This window comes from Lissotriton helveticus, chromosome 10, assembly GCF_964261635.1.
Source record: "Lissotriton helveticus chromosome 10, aLisHel1.1, whole genome shotgun sequence".
NCBI classification, from domain to species: domain Eukaryota; kingdom Metazoa; phylum Chordata; class Amphibia; order Caudata; family Salamandridae; genus Lissotriton; species Lissotriton helveticus.
Window position 1 is genome coordinate 438,561,526 of NC_136071.1, and position 14,370 is coordinate 438,575,895.

At 44.6% G+C, this 14,370-nt stretch overlaps 1 protein-coding gene across 2 annotated transcripts in view; it reads left to right on the top strand.

Annotated features, from left to right (window-relative positions):
• The window catches only part of LOC144784260 (mitochondrial Rho GTPase 2-like), a 1,917,079-nt gene that overhangs the window by 673,332 nt on the left and 1,229,377 nt on the right, over positions 1 to 14,370 (top strand). For both annotated transcript variants that reach the window (XM_078662926.1, XM_078662927.1), the window contains exon 29: positions 3,475 to 3,572. In XM_078662926.1, the coding sequence (XP_078519052.1) occupies positions 3,475 to 3,572 (98 nt within the window). The remainder of the gene's footprint in view (positions 1 to 3,474; positions 3,573 to 14,370) is intronic.

Consider the following 14,370-nt stretch of genomic DNA (forward strand, 5'->3'; position numbering starts at 1 on the left):
CCGAAAGGTCATCTCGGGTGCCCCTAGGTAAAGAGCATTATTTGAGTCCAGACGGGACTGGATGAGGCCTTGTACCGCCACCTTCTTGGCATCTAGGGGCAGAAGTGGAAGCTTTTGACCTTCTGCCTGAAGTCTGCAGTGTTATCTTGGCAGCCAAGCATCCCTCCTGCAAGACAATATATGACTGCTGTTGGAGCACGTTTGTGGCATGGTGTACAGACTGACAAGTTGATCCTCTTTCTACATGCCTTGCCTAGGCTCTTGTTTACTTTCCTTAGCCCAGCAGGGCTCTGCTTTGGGCACTTTGAAAGTCTATCTTTCTGCCATCTTGGCATTTCTGCAGTTCCAGATCAGTCATTCTTCTTCAAGTTCCCTATTGTACATAGGTTTTTGGAAGGTCTCCAACACATGTTCCTACCTGCACCCTTCATAATGACGCAGTGGGACCTTAATTTAGTCCTCACATTTCCAATGTGTGCTTCTTTCGAGCTATTACACAGCTGTCTTATCCGGCTCCTTACCATCAAAAAGGCTTTCCTAGTGGTGATAACATCTGTCCGAATGGTCAGTGAGCTGCAGGCCTTGTCATCGCAGCCGCCACACCTTACTATCTATTCAGACAAACTGGTCCTTAAGACTAGAGCATCCTTCTTCCCGAAGGTGGAAACTCCCTTTCATGTAGACCAGTCTGTCAACCTGCCTACCTTTTACACTCCTCCTCACCATGCTAAAGGAGAGGAGAGACTCCATTGTCTTGATAGAAAAAGAGCATTGCCGTTCTGCCTTTACCACACAAAAAAGATTCAGGTGGATGATCAACTCATTGTGGGTTATGTCAGAGCAAAAAAAAGGGAAGGCGAAGCAGAAGCCGACCATAGTACGATGGATAGTTCTCTGCATTAAATCTGCTATGCATTGGCCAAAAACCAACCTCCAGAAAGATTACATGTTCTCTCTACCAGACCCAAAGCTGTGACCACTGTATTAGCTCGTGGAGTAACTATCCTGGATATCTGTCAGGCAGCAACATGGGCCTCCCTGAACACGTTCACAAAGCACTACTGCTTGGACAGTCATTTCCTGCAAGACAGCCATTTTGCCCATTGAGCCCTAGAAGATATTCTAGTATAAATCCGTATTTCTAGCTCACTTCTGGGAGGTCTTGGTTGGATATCTATTCTTAGGTAAGGAATCTGTGGCTAGAAGTCTCTATCAGATGAGCAAGTTACTTACCTTCAGCAATGCCTCTATCTAGCTGAAGATTCCTTACCAATTTACCCATCTTCCCCACTCGGTAAACAGATTTTAGAGTAAGGGACTGTCCCCTTTTAAAGGCCCAAGTTTCAAGCACCAGTGGAAAGTGTTCTTTGTGGCTCTGCTCTTCTTGCGTGAAAAGTAGTGAAAAACTGATGTCAGTGTGCTGGGGTTGTCCCTATATAAGAACCATGCACATATCTTCGAGAGCAAAAAACACCAGGGAGCCGAACGACACCACCTCGCAGGGGTACTACTCACAAAAAAAGTTCCGGATCCATTCTGACATCTAGGGATTATTCCAAGGTAAGGAATCTACCTCTGTCTCCCATCTTTAATCCCCCTCAGATCTTCTCTCTTCAAGCAAGCCCTGATAAAAATGTATTTAGCAGATGTCCCTTTGAAACCTCTTTTAACATCATGGGGTAGGTGCTGCGACCCATGTGCGCAGGTGGAGCCCAAGGTCCTCAAGAAGGGAGAGACAAAATTATTCATGTCACCTGCAAAAGATTTTTGGTCAAAATCAAAGGCTGGGTCCCTCTTGTTGAGCCAATTCACTGAGAAATAAAAATCCCAAAGCAGACTTACAATAGGTCCCCTTCTTCCTCTCATCTTGAGCTCAGGGGAAAAAGGACTACATCCTCAAAGTAGTGCAACTCCCCATCCAATTCCTCATCAATTTTATAATAACAAGAGCTTAAATCTTGGGTACCTTTCAAAGCACAGGAGTTTGAGCTGAACAACTCCAGGCTTTCAGAAAAGCTCTGTTGGCAATTTCAGCTGTTAAGCAATCCTCTTATGTGAATGTGGAAGATGGATATGGTCCACTCATCTCCCTTGATTCTTGTTGACCTTGGAGTGATGCTGGCGGTGCTTACCTCCTTATTACACAGTAACATCTGTTTGTGCTGACCCGAATGAGAATTAAAAGATCCATATTGCGACACTGCCATTGTTGTTCAGAACCATCGAAGAAGCCTATCACTGACTTCAGCTGATTACTTGACTGAAAAAGAAATAGCCAATTTAAAAAAAACAATGAGACCATTTTCTCCAGTTGTGGTCCCTTTCTTCCCCCTTTCTTTTAAGCTGTTGTTGCAGTCTATTTCTGACAATGGACTAGTACTGGGAAGCCCCATTGCTGGGGCAGCTATGCACTTTACACATTTTATAACTTCACAAAAGATAGCCACATTAAAATTTCTGGTATTTGTTTGGCTCAGATTCCCTGAAGTTTCTTGAACTTGAACCAACAGAGGTTGAACATAAAATAAGGTGGAAAATCTCCTTCTGAGCATTCCAATGCAAGCTTACATTTGAGCTTACAAAATGCAAGTGCCTTGACATATCCTCTGAAAAGGATTTCTTTGTTCCTGAAAATCATATTTCATCCAAGCAAGAAACTTTTGCAGCTACTGTAAAAAAAAAAAAAAGCTGAAGCTCCTACAGCTATATCTGCATTCTAACCAAGTAAAGTTAAAATTATATCTGTTTAAGTACACCTGACTAGAAAAAGTCTTCTAAATCTGGATTGCCATTTTGTTGCTAATCAAACTGCTTGAGTGAAGCGACAATGCATCCCAGATATTACTTGTCAAGCACTTAGGAAGCATTGAGTCAGCACCTACCATCTTTTCAGACCGCTCATCCTACCACAGAAAATGCTCCAAGCCTCATTAACAAAACTACAGCAGAATACCTTCCTCATAGCTCCTTGGGATAGGGAGACAATGCTTTTAGACTGTTGGACAGAAAGGTGTTTGCATTTGGAAGCCTAGTTCTAATAGCTTCCAAATCCACATGCCCGTAACAAGGTATTCCAAGGCTTTATGGGGAAAGGAACCTCAATCCATGTCTAGCCTCACTGAAGACAAGATATTTTGCAGACCTCATTAAGGATGACATGAACACTTCCAAACCTGCAGACCTCAGGTATGAGACGAATGCTGCAAAACACACTATGCATTCTGGGTTATATGCAAGTAATGCATTGGTTAATTGTGTGCTACCTACAGTACATCATATGCAACCTTGTGTAGATAAGCTTCACAGGCATCTGCGGATATGTATTTTGATGGTTATTGATTGATTGGGGAGACTTCCCACAATTATGCCCTGGCAAATTACTTATGACTTCTAAGCTATGGATAATGGTAAGATGTTGAGTTTATCTTTTTCTGTTATGGCTCTATAACTGAAAGACGCTTTATTGCTTGACAGATGTGCCTGGTAGTGTGGGCTCGATTGAAGAGCAGTACACCTGTCCAGATGCATACAGACATTTCATAGCCCGCTTCAAAACGTCCCCTCTTCCCAAGGTAAGACATTTTCTTTTCTTTAACTCTCCTCCAACCATTCACGTGACTGCTTTAAAATGACACTGTTGATGTGTATTTGTTCATGCACGCATTTGAAACATTGCCTCCATGAGGCTGTGTGTGGAATCTGTACAGAAATTATTGTGGGAAGTTTTCCCTGGACTGCAGGAACCTCCTCGAACAGGCCAGGCCAGGGGTGCCATATTTAAATACCAACGTTACCGCAACGCCATGAGTGTTAGCGGCGTCTCAGGCTCCCAGCTGCTTCCTGGTCACACCCCTTGGGACAGCCAATCACGGAAGGTGAGGGGAGGAGAGTAGACTGCTACCGGCCATTAAAGCCGGTCTCAGCACGGGAGCGGGCACTCTAGGACTGTGCCGCTACCCTGTGGGCCAGTAATTCTATTTTAAAACTGCTATTATTTAAAACATTTGAAACTGTATGAATTTGATGTATTGTTAAATACCAACGTTACCGCAACTCCGCGAGTGTTAGCGACGTCTCAGGCTCCCAGCTGCTTCCTGGTCACACCCCTTGAGGCAGCCAATCGCGAAAGGGGAGGGGAGGAGACTAGGCTGCTACCGGCCATTAAAGCAGGTGGGAGCGGGCACTCTAGGACGGTGCCGCTACTCTGTGGGCCAGTAATTCTATTTTAAAACTGATACTATTTTAAACATTTGCAACTGCATGAATTTTATGTATTTTTAAATACCAACGTTACCGCAACCCCGCGAGTGTTAGCGGCGTCTCAGGCTCCCAGCTGCTTCCTGGTCACACCCCTTGGGGCAGCAAATCACGGAATGCGAGGGGAGGAGACTAGGCTGCTACCGGCTATTAATGCCGGAGCGCAGTGGACGCGCACAGCGGGCGCGCCTATGGTGCGCCGAAGGCAAGCCTGGCTGCGCCCATCCGGGCCCAGGGGCCAGTCATAATGGCCAATCTCTCGTATACTCCTCTCAGGAATTGAGACAACACTATTCCATCAAGCATTCACTCAATGCTATTGTTCGCACCAGGCTGATACAAAACGAGATCTGGCTGCCACGAAGATCATTCCCTGAAGTTCCACAGCCTACATGCCTTACCACCCAGCCACAGAGACAGAACCAACATAGGTGCTCTGCTCTGTTAATCCATTATTTAAATACCCGCTCTTTAGTCAAACACCAGCTTGCCATCTTTCTCCTTCTTGCATCAGAGAAACCGGATATTCTCTTAGTAACGGAAATCTGGCCCTCACATGAATCTACCCCTGATATCCTGCCCGCATTATCAAATGACTACTACATTCTCCAAACTAACCGTCCGTCAGGAAGAATTGGCGGCGGAGTAGCGGATATCATCCGCCAGGAGCTCAAATTCACAGCTCTTACTCCACTCTGTCTCCCCGCAGTAGATCATGTTGTAATTAAACTGGAATATAACTCTGCGCCTCTTACCTGTGTTTTACTTTGCAGGCCCCCGCAGCATATGCCCCTGGTACCACATTCCCTGAGCGAACAAGTCGCCAATTTGGTCACTATTCACGCTAAAATCCTGTTAATAGGAGACTTCAATTATTGGGCTAACGACACACGAGGTTGGCCCCATTCCGCTGAGCTAACAGACTTACTTACCAACTTAAATTTTACTCGACAGGTATCCTCGGCTACACACATTAAAGGTCACATACTGGACCAAATATGGACCACTAACTTGGCGGTGGCCGCACTCTCAATCCTACCATGTATATGGTCGGACCACTACCTAATAAAATTCACCTTTACTCATCTTACGGCAAATAAAACTCCCATGACTAAGGGTATATCGGCCATTGATGAAAAATAATTCCATGATACACCGGCCAACACAGCCCCAGCCACCGATCCCAATGTTAATAGCTACGAGGAAACTATCTCAGCTTGGTTACTAGCAGCCAGTAATAAACATGCCCCACTTAAAGAAATAAAACCGGCTTACCATCTTGACGCACAGTGATGGTTTTCCCCTGAACTAAAATTTGAAAAAACTTGCCCTCCGCCAACAGGAAAGGCAGTGGAGACAGAATTACTCAGCAGACAGGAAACAAACCTACTTGGCGGCACTGACCGAATATAAAAAGGCCATCTTAATAGCCACAGCCGCTCACTTTTCCTCTAGAATTATGACTTCTAACAACAGATCTAAGGAAATCTTTACAATAGTAAATGAACTATCTAACTCAGATAGAGTCCCAAGTAAGCTCATTCCCACTGAAGTACTTTGCGATTCTCTGAATAACTTCTTTATTGAAAAGAATTCCACTATCAAAGCGAGTATTCCCATACGCACCTCTCACGAGATAGTTCCCTCTAGGGTTGAAAACCCCTGTTCCCTTGAACACTTCCTGGCCATCACTACAGAGGCCTTCCAGGACCTCCTGTCTAAAGTAAAATCTGGATCACCCACGGACTGTTGCCCGCCACACGTCCTAAAAGAAGCCTTCTCTGGCCTCCCGGGTCGTGCCCTTGCTCTTTTGAATGAATCTTTGGTCCAGGGTCGTGTTCCTAAAGCCTTTAAGGAGGCAACTGTAGTCCCCATCCTGAAGAAACCAGGGGCAGACCCCCAGATTCTGTCAAATTACCACCCAATATCTTTGCTTCCGTACCTGGCTAAGGTATTGGAGACTCATGTGGCGAAGTGTTTGTCTAATTTTATTGAACTATCCAACTACCTCCACTCACACCAAGCTGGATTTCGCCCAACCAACTCAACGGAGGCCGTAATACTAGTGGTACTGGACTCCCTGCGGGAGAAGGCTGACAGAGGTACTCCCAAGGCCTGGTGTTGTTAGATCCTTCAGCCGCCTTTGACATGAGCGTTCTTAGTATTTTGGTGGACCCTGTCAGGGAGGCCAACATCCAGGGCTCAGCCTTGGGTTGGATTAGATTCTTTCTCGAAGATCGTTCCCAGTCAGTCCGCATTGCCCAGTTTATGGAACATAAGTTAAAAACAACTTGCCGGGTCCCGCAGGGCTCCTCATTGTCCCCTCATTTGTTTAATCTCTACCTCCTCCCTCTGATTCGGTCTCTTAAGGCAAGGAAAGTTTACACCTTCAACTATGCCGGTGACTTACAATTAATGTTTACAATCGACAACTCACCGCAATCAGTCTCTGACTTCCAAGCTACTATGTTGCACATCAGCCACTGGATGGACTGTAACCATTTAAAGCTTAACTCTGGCAAAACCAAACTAGTCTTGACAGGGGGCAGCCTCAACCTTTGGGGTCCACACTACTGGCCAACGGAACTGGGACCCTCCTCTTCTGCAAAAATCCTTGGTGTCCCGATAAATAACAACATGTCATTAAAAACCCAAGTTGGCTCTGTGGTCTCTACTTGTTTCTTCCAATTATGGAAGATTAGAAAGATCAGCAGACTACTCACACAGGCATCACTGATACAGGTCGTGATTGCTACGATTATGTCACACCTAGACTATGCTAACTCAGTCTACCCTGGTCTGCCACTATTCTTAACTAAACGGTTACAGATGGTGCAGAATCAAGCGGCCAGACTGATTCACCAGCAACCAAGATGGCAACATGTCACCCCACTTTTAAGGAAGCTGCATTGGCTTCCCATCCCCTATGGTTTTTCTTTTAAAGTAAGATGTTTCGTCGGAGCCCTAAATTTATCGACAGCCTTATTCAAAGGTGCATTCCCCCACGCAGTCTACGCTCGGCCCACCTCCATCTTTTGGCAACTCCTGCCTTTAAGTTGAAGTGACAAGGGGATGTAGGTTTACAACTCTGGCTCCCAGGGTGTAGAACTCCTTTCCTCTGGAAATTAGATCATGCACTGACCTGCTGAGTTTTAGGAAATCTCTTAAGACTTGGCTCTATACTCAAGCCAATGAATAACTCCAACCGGGTTCAGAAACTCATAGAATCAGCGCCATAGATCCAGCGGCGTACCAACAACAGATACTCTAATGCCATATACTCACCTGAGCCCATAAACACACACACACACAGTTGGGAAAAAAAACGCTGGAGTCTAAATTTATAATTTCTGAATTCAAGATTAGTTACCTCTTATTCCTAACTAACCATTCACTGATCACAAAGTTCTTTCCTCTGGTCGATGGACCATTAGTTGAACTCGTTGATGGTGAAACAACATAAATGATTCCTCTTATATTAAAAATGAAATGACCACAGACTCAGGAACATTTTAAGTCTTTATCTGAATTAATTGCATGTGAACCACTCCAAAGTACAGTACAGTCACCGTCATCCATAGGAAAGAAGATTCAATGAATCAATCATCAAACACATACTTTGTACTTTTGCAATGACTTCTGCTCAGAGAGGAGAGGACAGAGAGAGAGAACATCTGTAAATTCACAAAGTTATAATTACCTAGGAAGGTGTGAAGACCAACCCCCTGGCCAAAAGGCTGGTAAGGGGCCCCCAGGATAGATCAGGCGACAAAGGCTTCAGGACAGGATAGGGTAGATGACCTCTCTAGCACCGACGCTTGCGTCGCACCCCTCTCTGACACTCTCTTCCTCCTCGAGATTCTTCCGCTATCTTCTGTCTAACCCTAATTAAATTAGAATAGACGGTTCTGCATTCGATTCTTCATCAGCATCCCTGGCTACTCCGACAGCATCCCAAGCTCTGCAGCATCCAGCAAATCTTCATCTCCTTCTTCTCCTAACTAACTAAGACTACCTCAATTATACCTTTCGTTCTTCATGTACCACCCACTAAAGTTTCAATATCATAAAAATACTAATTCTGATTGGTCAGGCAAGGGGGGAAAATCATCATACCGTGCTTACATATCACTTTTTTTCTGTTAGCTGTTTGTTAACAAACCCATTCCCTTTATTTGTATTCATATTTATTTTCCCACCCGCATTCACATTACATCTGCAACAAATGTTTTTTTGAAAACATATAATCTTATTCATTCAGGTTCTTCACTGCCAGTTCCCAGGCTTCAGGTAGACCGTGACCGTGTCCTCTTCTTAACCTACTCGTCATGCTTCCGGGCTGCCTCTCAGCTGTCATGCGCAATACCCACGTGTCTCGGCTCACTTCGGACATACCGAAGAGGCCCAAATTCGCACTAGTGATAGAGTCAGAAAGACAGATGTTACTTTAAAAAATAAATGGTTTCACTGTGTATCATCCATCTCTACTCTAACCCCATTTACTTATTAATACTTTCCCCGCATTAGCATTAGTAGAATAGCTCAATTTTGTTTCAGCTAAGCAAGTGACATGCACGCAAGTCTTCAAGACTCCATATTAGTGCCTTCTGCTCCTGCGCAAGAATTTCCCTCCAAGCGACAGCTCGTCATACTGCGTAGATGCAGTTGACGCATACAATTTCTTTGCAACCATTTTCGAAATTCGTCCGAGTTACTCACGTTAGTATACACATATGCAAGCTTCTCTAACCCTCGTTTTTATGTGGTGTGCATTCGTTTTACACAATACGTAATTAATAACATGTTAGGGAGTTAAATGAGAGGATTTCTTCCAAGCAAGTCTCTTTTCTATGAGTCCTTGCTCCATCAATCCCCTCTCTGATGGCATTTTGAGCCATCACAAAATTTCCCATCCTAATCAGATGCCAACTTTAGCATATCTCATTTTCTTTTCCTCCTTCTGATGGATAATTCTGCCTGTGGATTCCTCACCTTTTGAATACCCCCTGCACCAGCATTCCGTGGAAATTCTTTCCTAGCTCTCCCACGTTGACGACGTCATAATAGCACGGCTCCGCTCACGACTCCATATGACGTCATCTGAGCCATAAGAGGACCTCGTCAGCATGCTGACGGCAGTTCCATCCATTTTTTCCGGGACACCAAGGCAAACGGGCGGACCTACACATTTTCACATGTATACATAGTATACTAAATATATATATATATATATACACAAATGCATAGCCAATAAAGGCATGGAGAAAAAGCAACAGACCAAGCATTTACCATGAAAGACATATTAAAAAACATTCATGTCGTTTCGATTCAATAAGCTTTATTCGGTTAAAACAAAGCAGCCATAAAGGCACAATACATTATCAAAATACATCAGCAGCAATTGATTAAAAAATCTGCATCAATAAAATTATCTAATTTCATTAAAACATCCTTCGATACTCAGTGAAGTAAACATAAAATAAATAGCACCACATCAGTTCTCTTAGTGTAAACAGTAAACTCATAGCAGCATTTCATAGACAGTTGTTTGGCAAGAACAGTTTTTAGTGGCAAGATCCAAAACACGTAGGCTTAGAAAGTGCAAAGTGCTCAGTTAGTATAACCATCCCCAGTCTTGGGGGGACTGGTTAATTACATTAGAACATCATACTCTTCCTAGCATTGATTAAGCTTAAAAAAAAATGTTGCAGCATAAAAACAAATCTCAGGTTCTCTTAGCGTAAACAGTAGGGTCATAGCAGCATTAGCGGTTTTAGCATCATGTTTTTTAAACAGTGGTTTAAGATAAGCAATTCTAAAAGTCAGATACAAATAACATAAAAGTAAAAAGTGCAAGGTACTCTGCTTCGTATGCCCATCACATGGGCATGGGGAGACAGGGCGGTGTTTCATTGTAGGGAATGCTACTAAATGGTGCACAAGGCCTAACCTCATTCTTGTTAGGACATAACGATGGGAGGGTCTCGTGACAAGTGATAGATATGTTTGGAAGCCATCAGTATCTATATGTAGATGGTAAAGCTGGTACGTGGCTTGCTTCCCTACTGTTTTCAGCCTGAATTCGTTCTTATGACAAAGGAATGTGCTCTTTTTCTCCTGTTTGGACAATCCTGATACTTCATTTTGGTTTTACAGGATTGTTTGATTGAATAAGACTCCACAAAGGTATTAGCTAAATATTTGAGCCAGGGGATCTTAAGACAGTTATCCAATCGCAGGCAGTCGTTAATGATGGACTTAGTAAAAATAGTCTCCTCCTTTAACCATATGGATCTCTATAACAGAAGGGGTCTCAATGCAATTAAATCTGTAAAATAATTAAGTCCCACTTCCCAGTGAATAAGTTCAGGGGAGGCTGAAGCCGGCAGGCATAAAAGCTTTTTTAAAAAGGAATTTTCTTCCGTTTGCAAGTCATAACTTGGGTGGTGTCCCCATACCCCAGCCCCATAAAGTGCAACAGAGGTACATCTTGCTTAATAAATATTGACCATGTCTTTAATGCGACGATCCCCCAAATTAGATGCAAATTTAAAAGCACCATATACACTTTTGGTCATTTTGGCCCGAACATTAGACAATTCGTGTTTTCATTTCCCATCACAGGAGAAAGATAATACTAGATAGCAAAAATTATCTAAGTTTTGCACTTTATTGCCATCAATAAACAAGCATTTACAATGCAATAGGTCTCGCAGCATTAAAGTTTGAGTTTTTGGCATTGTATATGACAATGCGTTGCATCCCCAAAAAAAATTAAGCTTTGAATTGGTGTAGTGGCAGAAGTACAGGCTACCTGACTCTTCGCACGCACCCATTCAGTTGTTGGCCTCTCAGTTGAGTCTGCCAACTAGACAAATAAGCATTGGCAAAGCCACAAGGATGGTAGCCAATCCCATATCTACTGGCTTTGTAAATGCTGATTAAAAGAAGGGGTGCTAAAATAAAGGAAATAGTCTCAAGGATAGCAAACCTGTGCTAAAAGGCGATACAGAAAAATCAGTGCTACTTCTTAGAAAGAAGAATAAGAATTTAAAAAATCCTAGGAACATCTGTTGACTGCCAAAAGAATACCAAATGTTGTATTTACAACTTCACTTCAAGTTATAGCAAAAGGCAGATTCTGCATTAGGATTTAAACAGAAAGAGCAAATGTAGTTAGGATGTGTGCTAAAAATAGAGTTTTTGGCACAAAAAAGAAATACAAAATACACTACACAAGCAGCAATCATAAGAAGGCCTGAAAGTCAAGGAGTAGTTGGACTGACACTGTTGGCAGGCTTGCAAAACATGACTTCATGCCCTCGAGTATTTCATTTTAGCTTAATTAAAAGCTCTGCTTTCTGGAGTGCGACTGGCCCGCTAAGCTTACACACTCACTTTCTGTTCCATGCTGTTACCAGAGTGTATGCCATCTTGACGAGAAGTTGAGCATAATGACTGCGGGTGAAAAGTGCAAGTGTGGATAATGTGCACACAAAAACAACAAATGGGAGGAGGGACGGGGAATGAAGTACACAGATGTTAGGTTACTTGATGTTTGCACAGCCACATAGTGCAGTGTGGTAGTTCACCTGTATATGATATAAAAACAATGAGAATGTAAATAGGCCAGAGTCTATGTATACAATGAAAAGGTAGTCTCTGTTGAGACTGGAGGTGACCCGTCATAATACCGTCTGAGATGGCATCAACGTTTGTTGAGAGCTGCTCAATTGGCTAGTCTTGCTGTTTCAGAGCACACAGAATTATCAAATTCACACCCTAATAGACCCCCTTCCCTATTATCCCCGTCTTGCCATGGACTGACTTTATGCAGGCCAGATGAAGGCGTTTGAAGGACCACAGTCCGTGCCCGGAGCCTGCGAGTTGGCAGAACGCGGCGTAAAGAAGTGAGCAGAGTCCACCGAGCAAGCAGAGCAGCGCCAGCCGCACATACCTTCGCATCTCCTCGGGCCCGGCAGGTTCGCGGATCCATGGGTGCTGGGGCAGAGGGGAGCGAGTTCACAGGTCTGAGTACACAGGGGGTTCGCAGTTGGAGTTGGTGAGGGGGTGGTGTGGTGCCTGCGCACACTGCCGCTTCGTTAATCATGGCAGGCGGCAGCCCCCTTAATTGGATTAGGGCCTGGCCAGCTTCCAGCTGCTCATCAGAGTCCCGCAGGCCGAGCTCCCCCTGCATGCGCGGCGCACGGACGGACTCTTACTTCTTCGTGCTCTCCAGCAGGATCCCGCTGAAGCTCCGCCGCCCCCACTGGAAGCTCACCACCAGCGCCTCGTTCACGACTTGCTCCAGCAGCACGGAGATCCAGGAGCCGACCGCAGCTCCCTGGCTCGGAGGGACCCCACCGCCTCCTCCTCCCCCGTCGCCATGTCCCGCCAATGTCCGCTATACAGGAGATGCGTTGCTGTACGAGTGAAGAGTAGTGCCCGCACCGCACCCCCCATAATAGCCACCTATTGGCTAGCAATTGTAATAAAGACGAACTGCTTTGTAAAATCGTGGCTGGGAGTTGCACTTTGCATGAAAATACCCCCAAGAGTGTGAGTGAGGCTTAGTTGGAGGGGGGAGGGGGCGGCGGGGGGGTGTCTCTGTGCGCTCGTGTGTGTGTGTGCGCGGCGGCGGGGGGAGGGGGGGGTAGTGTGTGTCTCTCTGTATGTGTGCGTGCGTGTATGTGCGCTCGTGTGTGTGTCTCTGTGTGTGCGCATGCGTGTGCGAAAGCAGGGGGAGGTGTGGCTGTGTGTGTTGGAGCTTTCAATGGAGACAGGAGATTGGGAACGCGCGTGACCTGATCCGATTCCTGAGGCTGCGCGTGCCCATCTCCTGTCTTTTGGGAAGCAGAGCCGGTGACTATAGGTCTCTGGCGAGACATCGCTTCGCGCTGTAATCGCCACGAGACCTAAAAAGGGTTTCATACTCTTGAGTTTCGGACCGAATACCATTGTGAATGTTTTCGCCTTATTGATCATCAGCTTCCTCTTACGAATAAAACCCGCAAACCCATCAATTAACCTCTGGAGGCCTACCTGCGTTCTGGATAAAAGCACAGCGTTGTCTGCGTAAAGCTAGACTGGGACTTCCTTGCCCTCCACTAGTGGGGAATTCGCCTGTATCAATTTAAGTGCTGCGTTCACTTCGTTAATAAATAGAGTAAAAAGCAATGGTGCTAGGACGCAGCCTTGGCGGATACCGCGTTTTACATTACAATTAGGGGTGCATTCGCCCATTTGGCCGTACCGTACTTTAAGTCAATGGTTTCTCGTACAGCCTGGGTAAAAAATAGATAATGGGTTTCGGGGCTTCCAAGATTAAGTAAAACTGGCTATAGAATAGCATGATCCACTAAATCAAAAGCGCTGGTAAGATCAACAAAACATAAAAAGAGCTGTCCCTGTTTAGCACGTGTGTATTTTCCGACTAAGAGCTCTAGGTTGATACACTGTTTTAACGTTCCTAGCCCCTTTCTAAACCCATATCGTGCCTGGGCCAAAATACCATGCTCCACGACCCACTCCTCTAGTCTTATTAATAGAACAGATGTTCTGGGAAGGAATCATTTTTAAGGAATTTAGAGTTCACTGTATCCCAGAACAACTTATTGTTAGATGTATCAGCCGCTAGTGCGAGGTTATCCCATGCCTCCTGTTGGAGCTTTCTCTTTCTACGTTTTAAATTAGATTTATATTCTAATCTTAGGTCATGTACTAATGACTTATCCCTGGGTCTGTTGGAAAGCGCTTGTTTCAGCTGGTTCAAGGAGACGGTGCAAAAATTATTAAACCAACCCTTGGCCTGTATGTGTTTCCTACGTGGTGGCGCGATAAATAATTTAGAGAATCATTAATTATACTAAAATTAGTCCAGATCTTATCTGGTTTGGTCTCAACCATTAAACTGTCTTCAATCTCTTTACCACAAACCTGAACGATGTTTTTTGTTATTTCACCTGAGTCGGTACCCTTTCATCTAATTCTGGTGCTGCTTGGGTGGCATGGGGCAATATTATCAATGACCGTACATTGCTGTACTGTTTTGTTTTCCCGTACAAGCAGTTGCATAATAATACAATTGTGGTCACTCAACGACAAATCAACAAT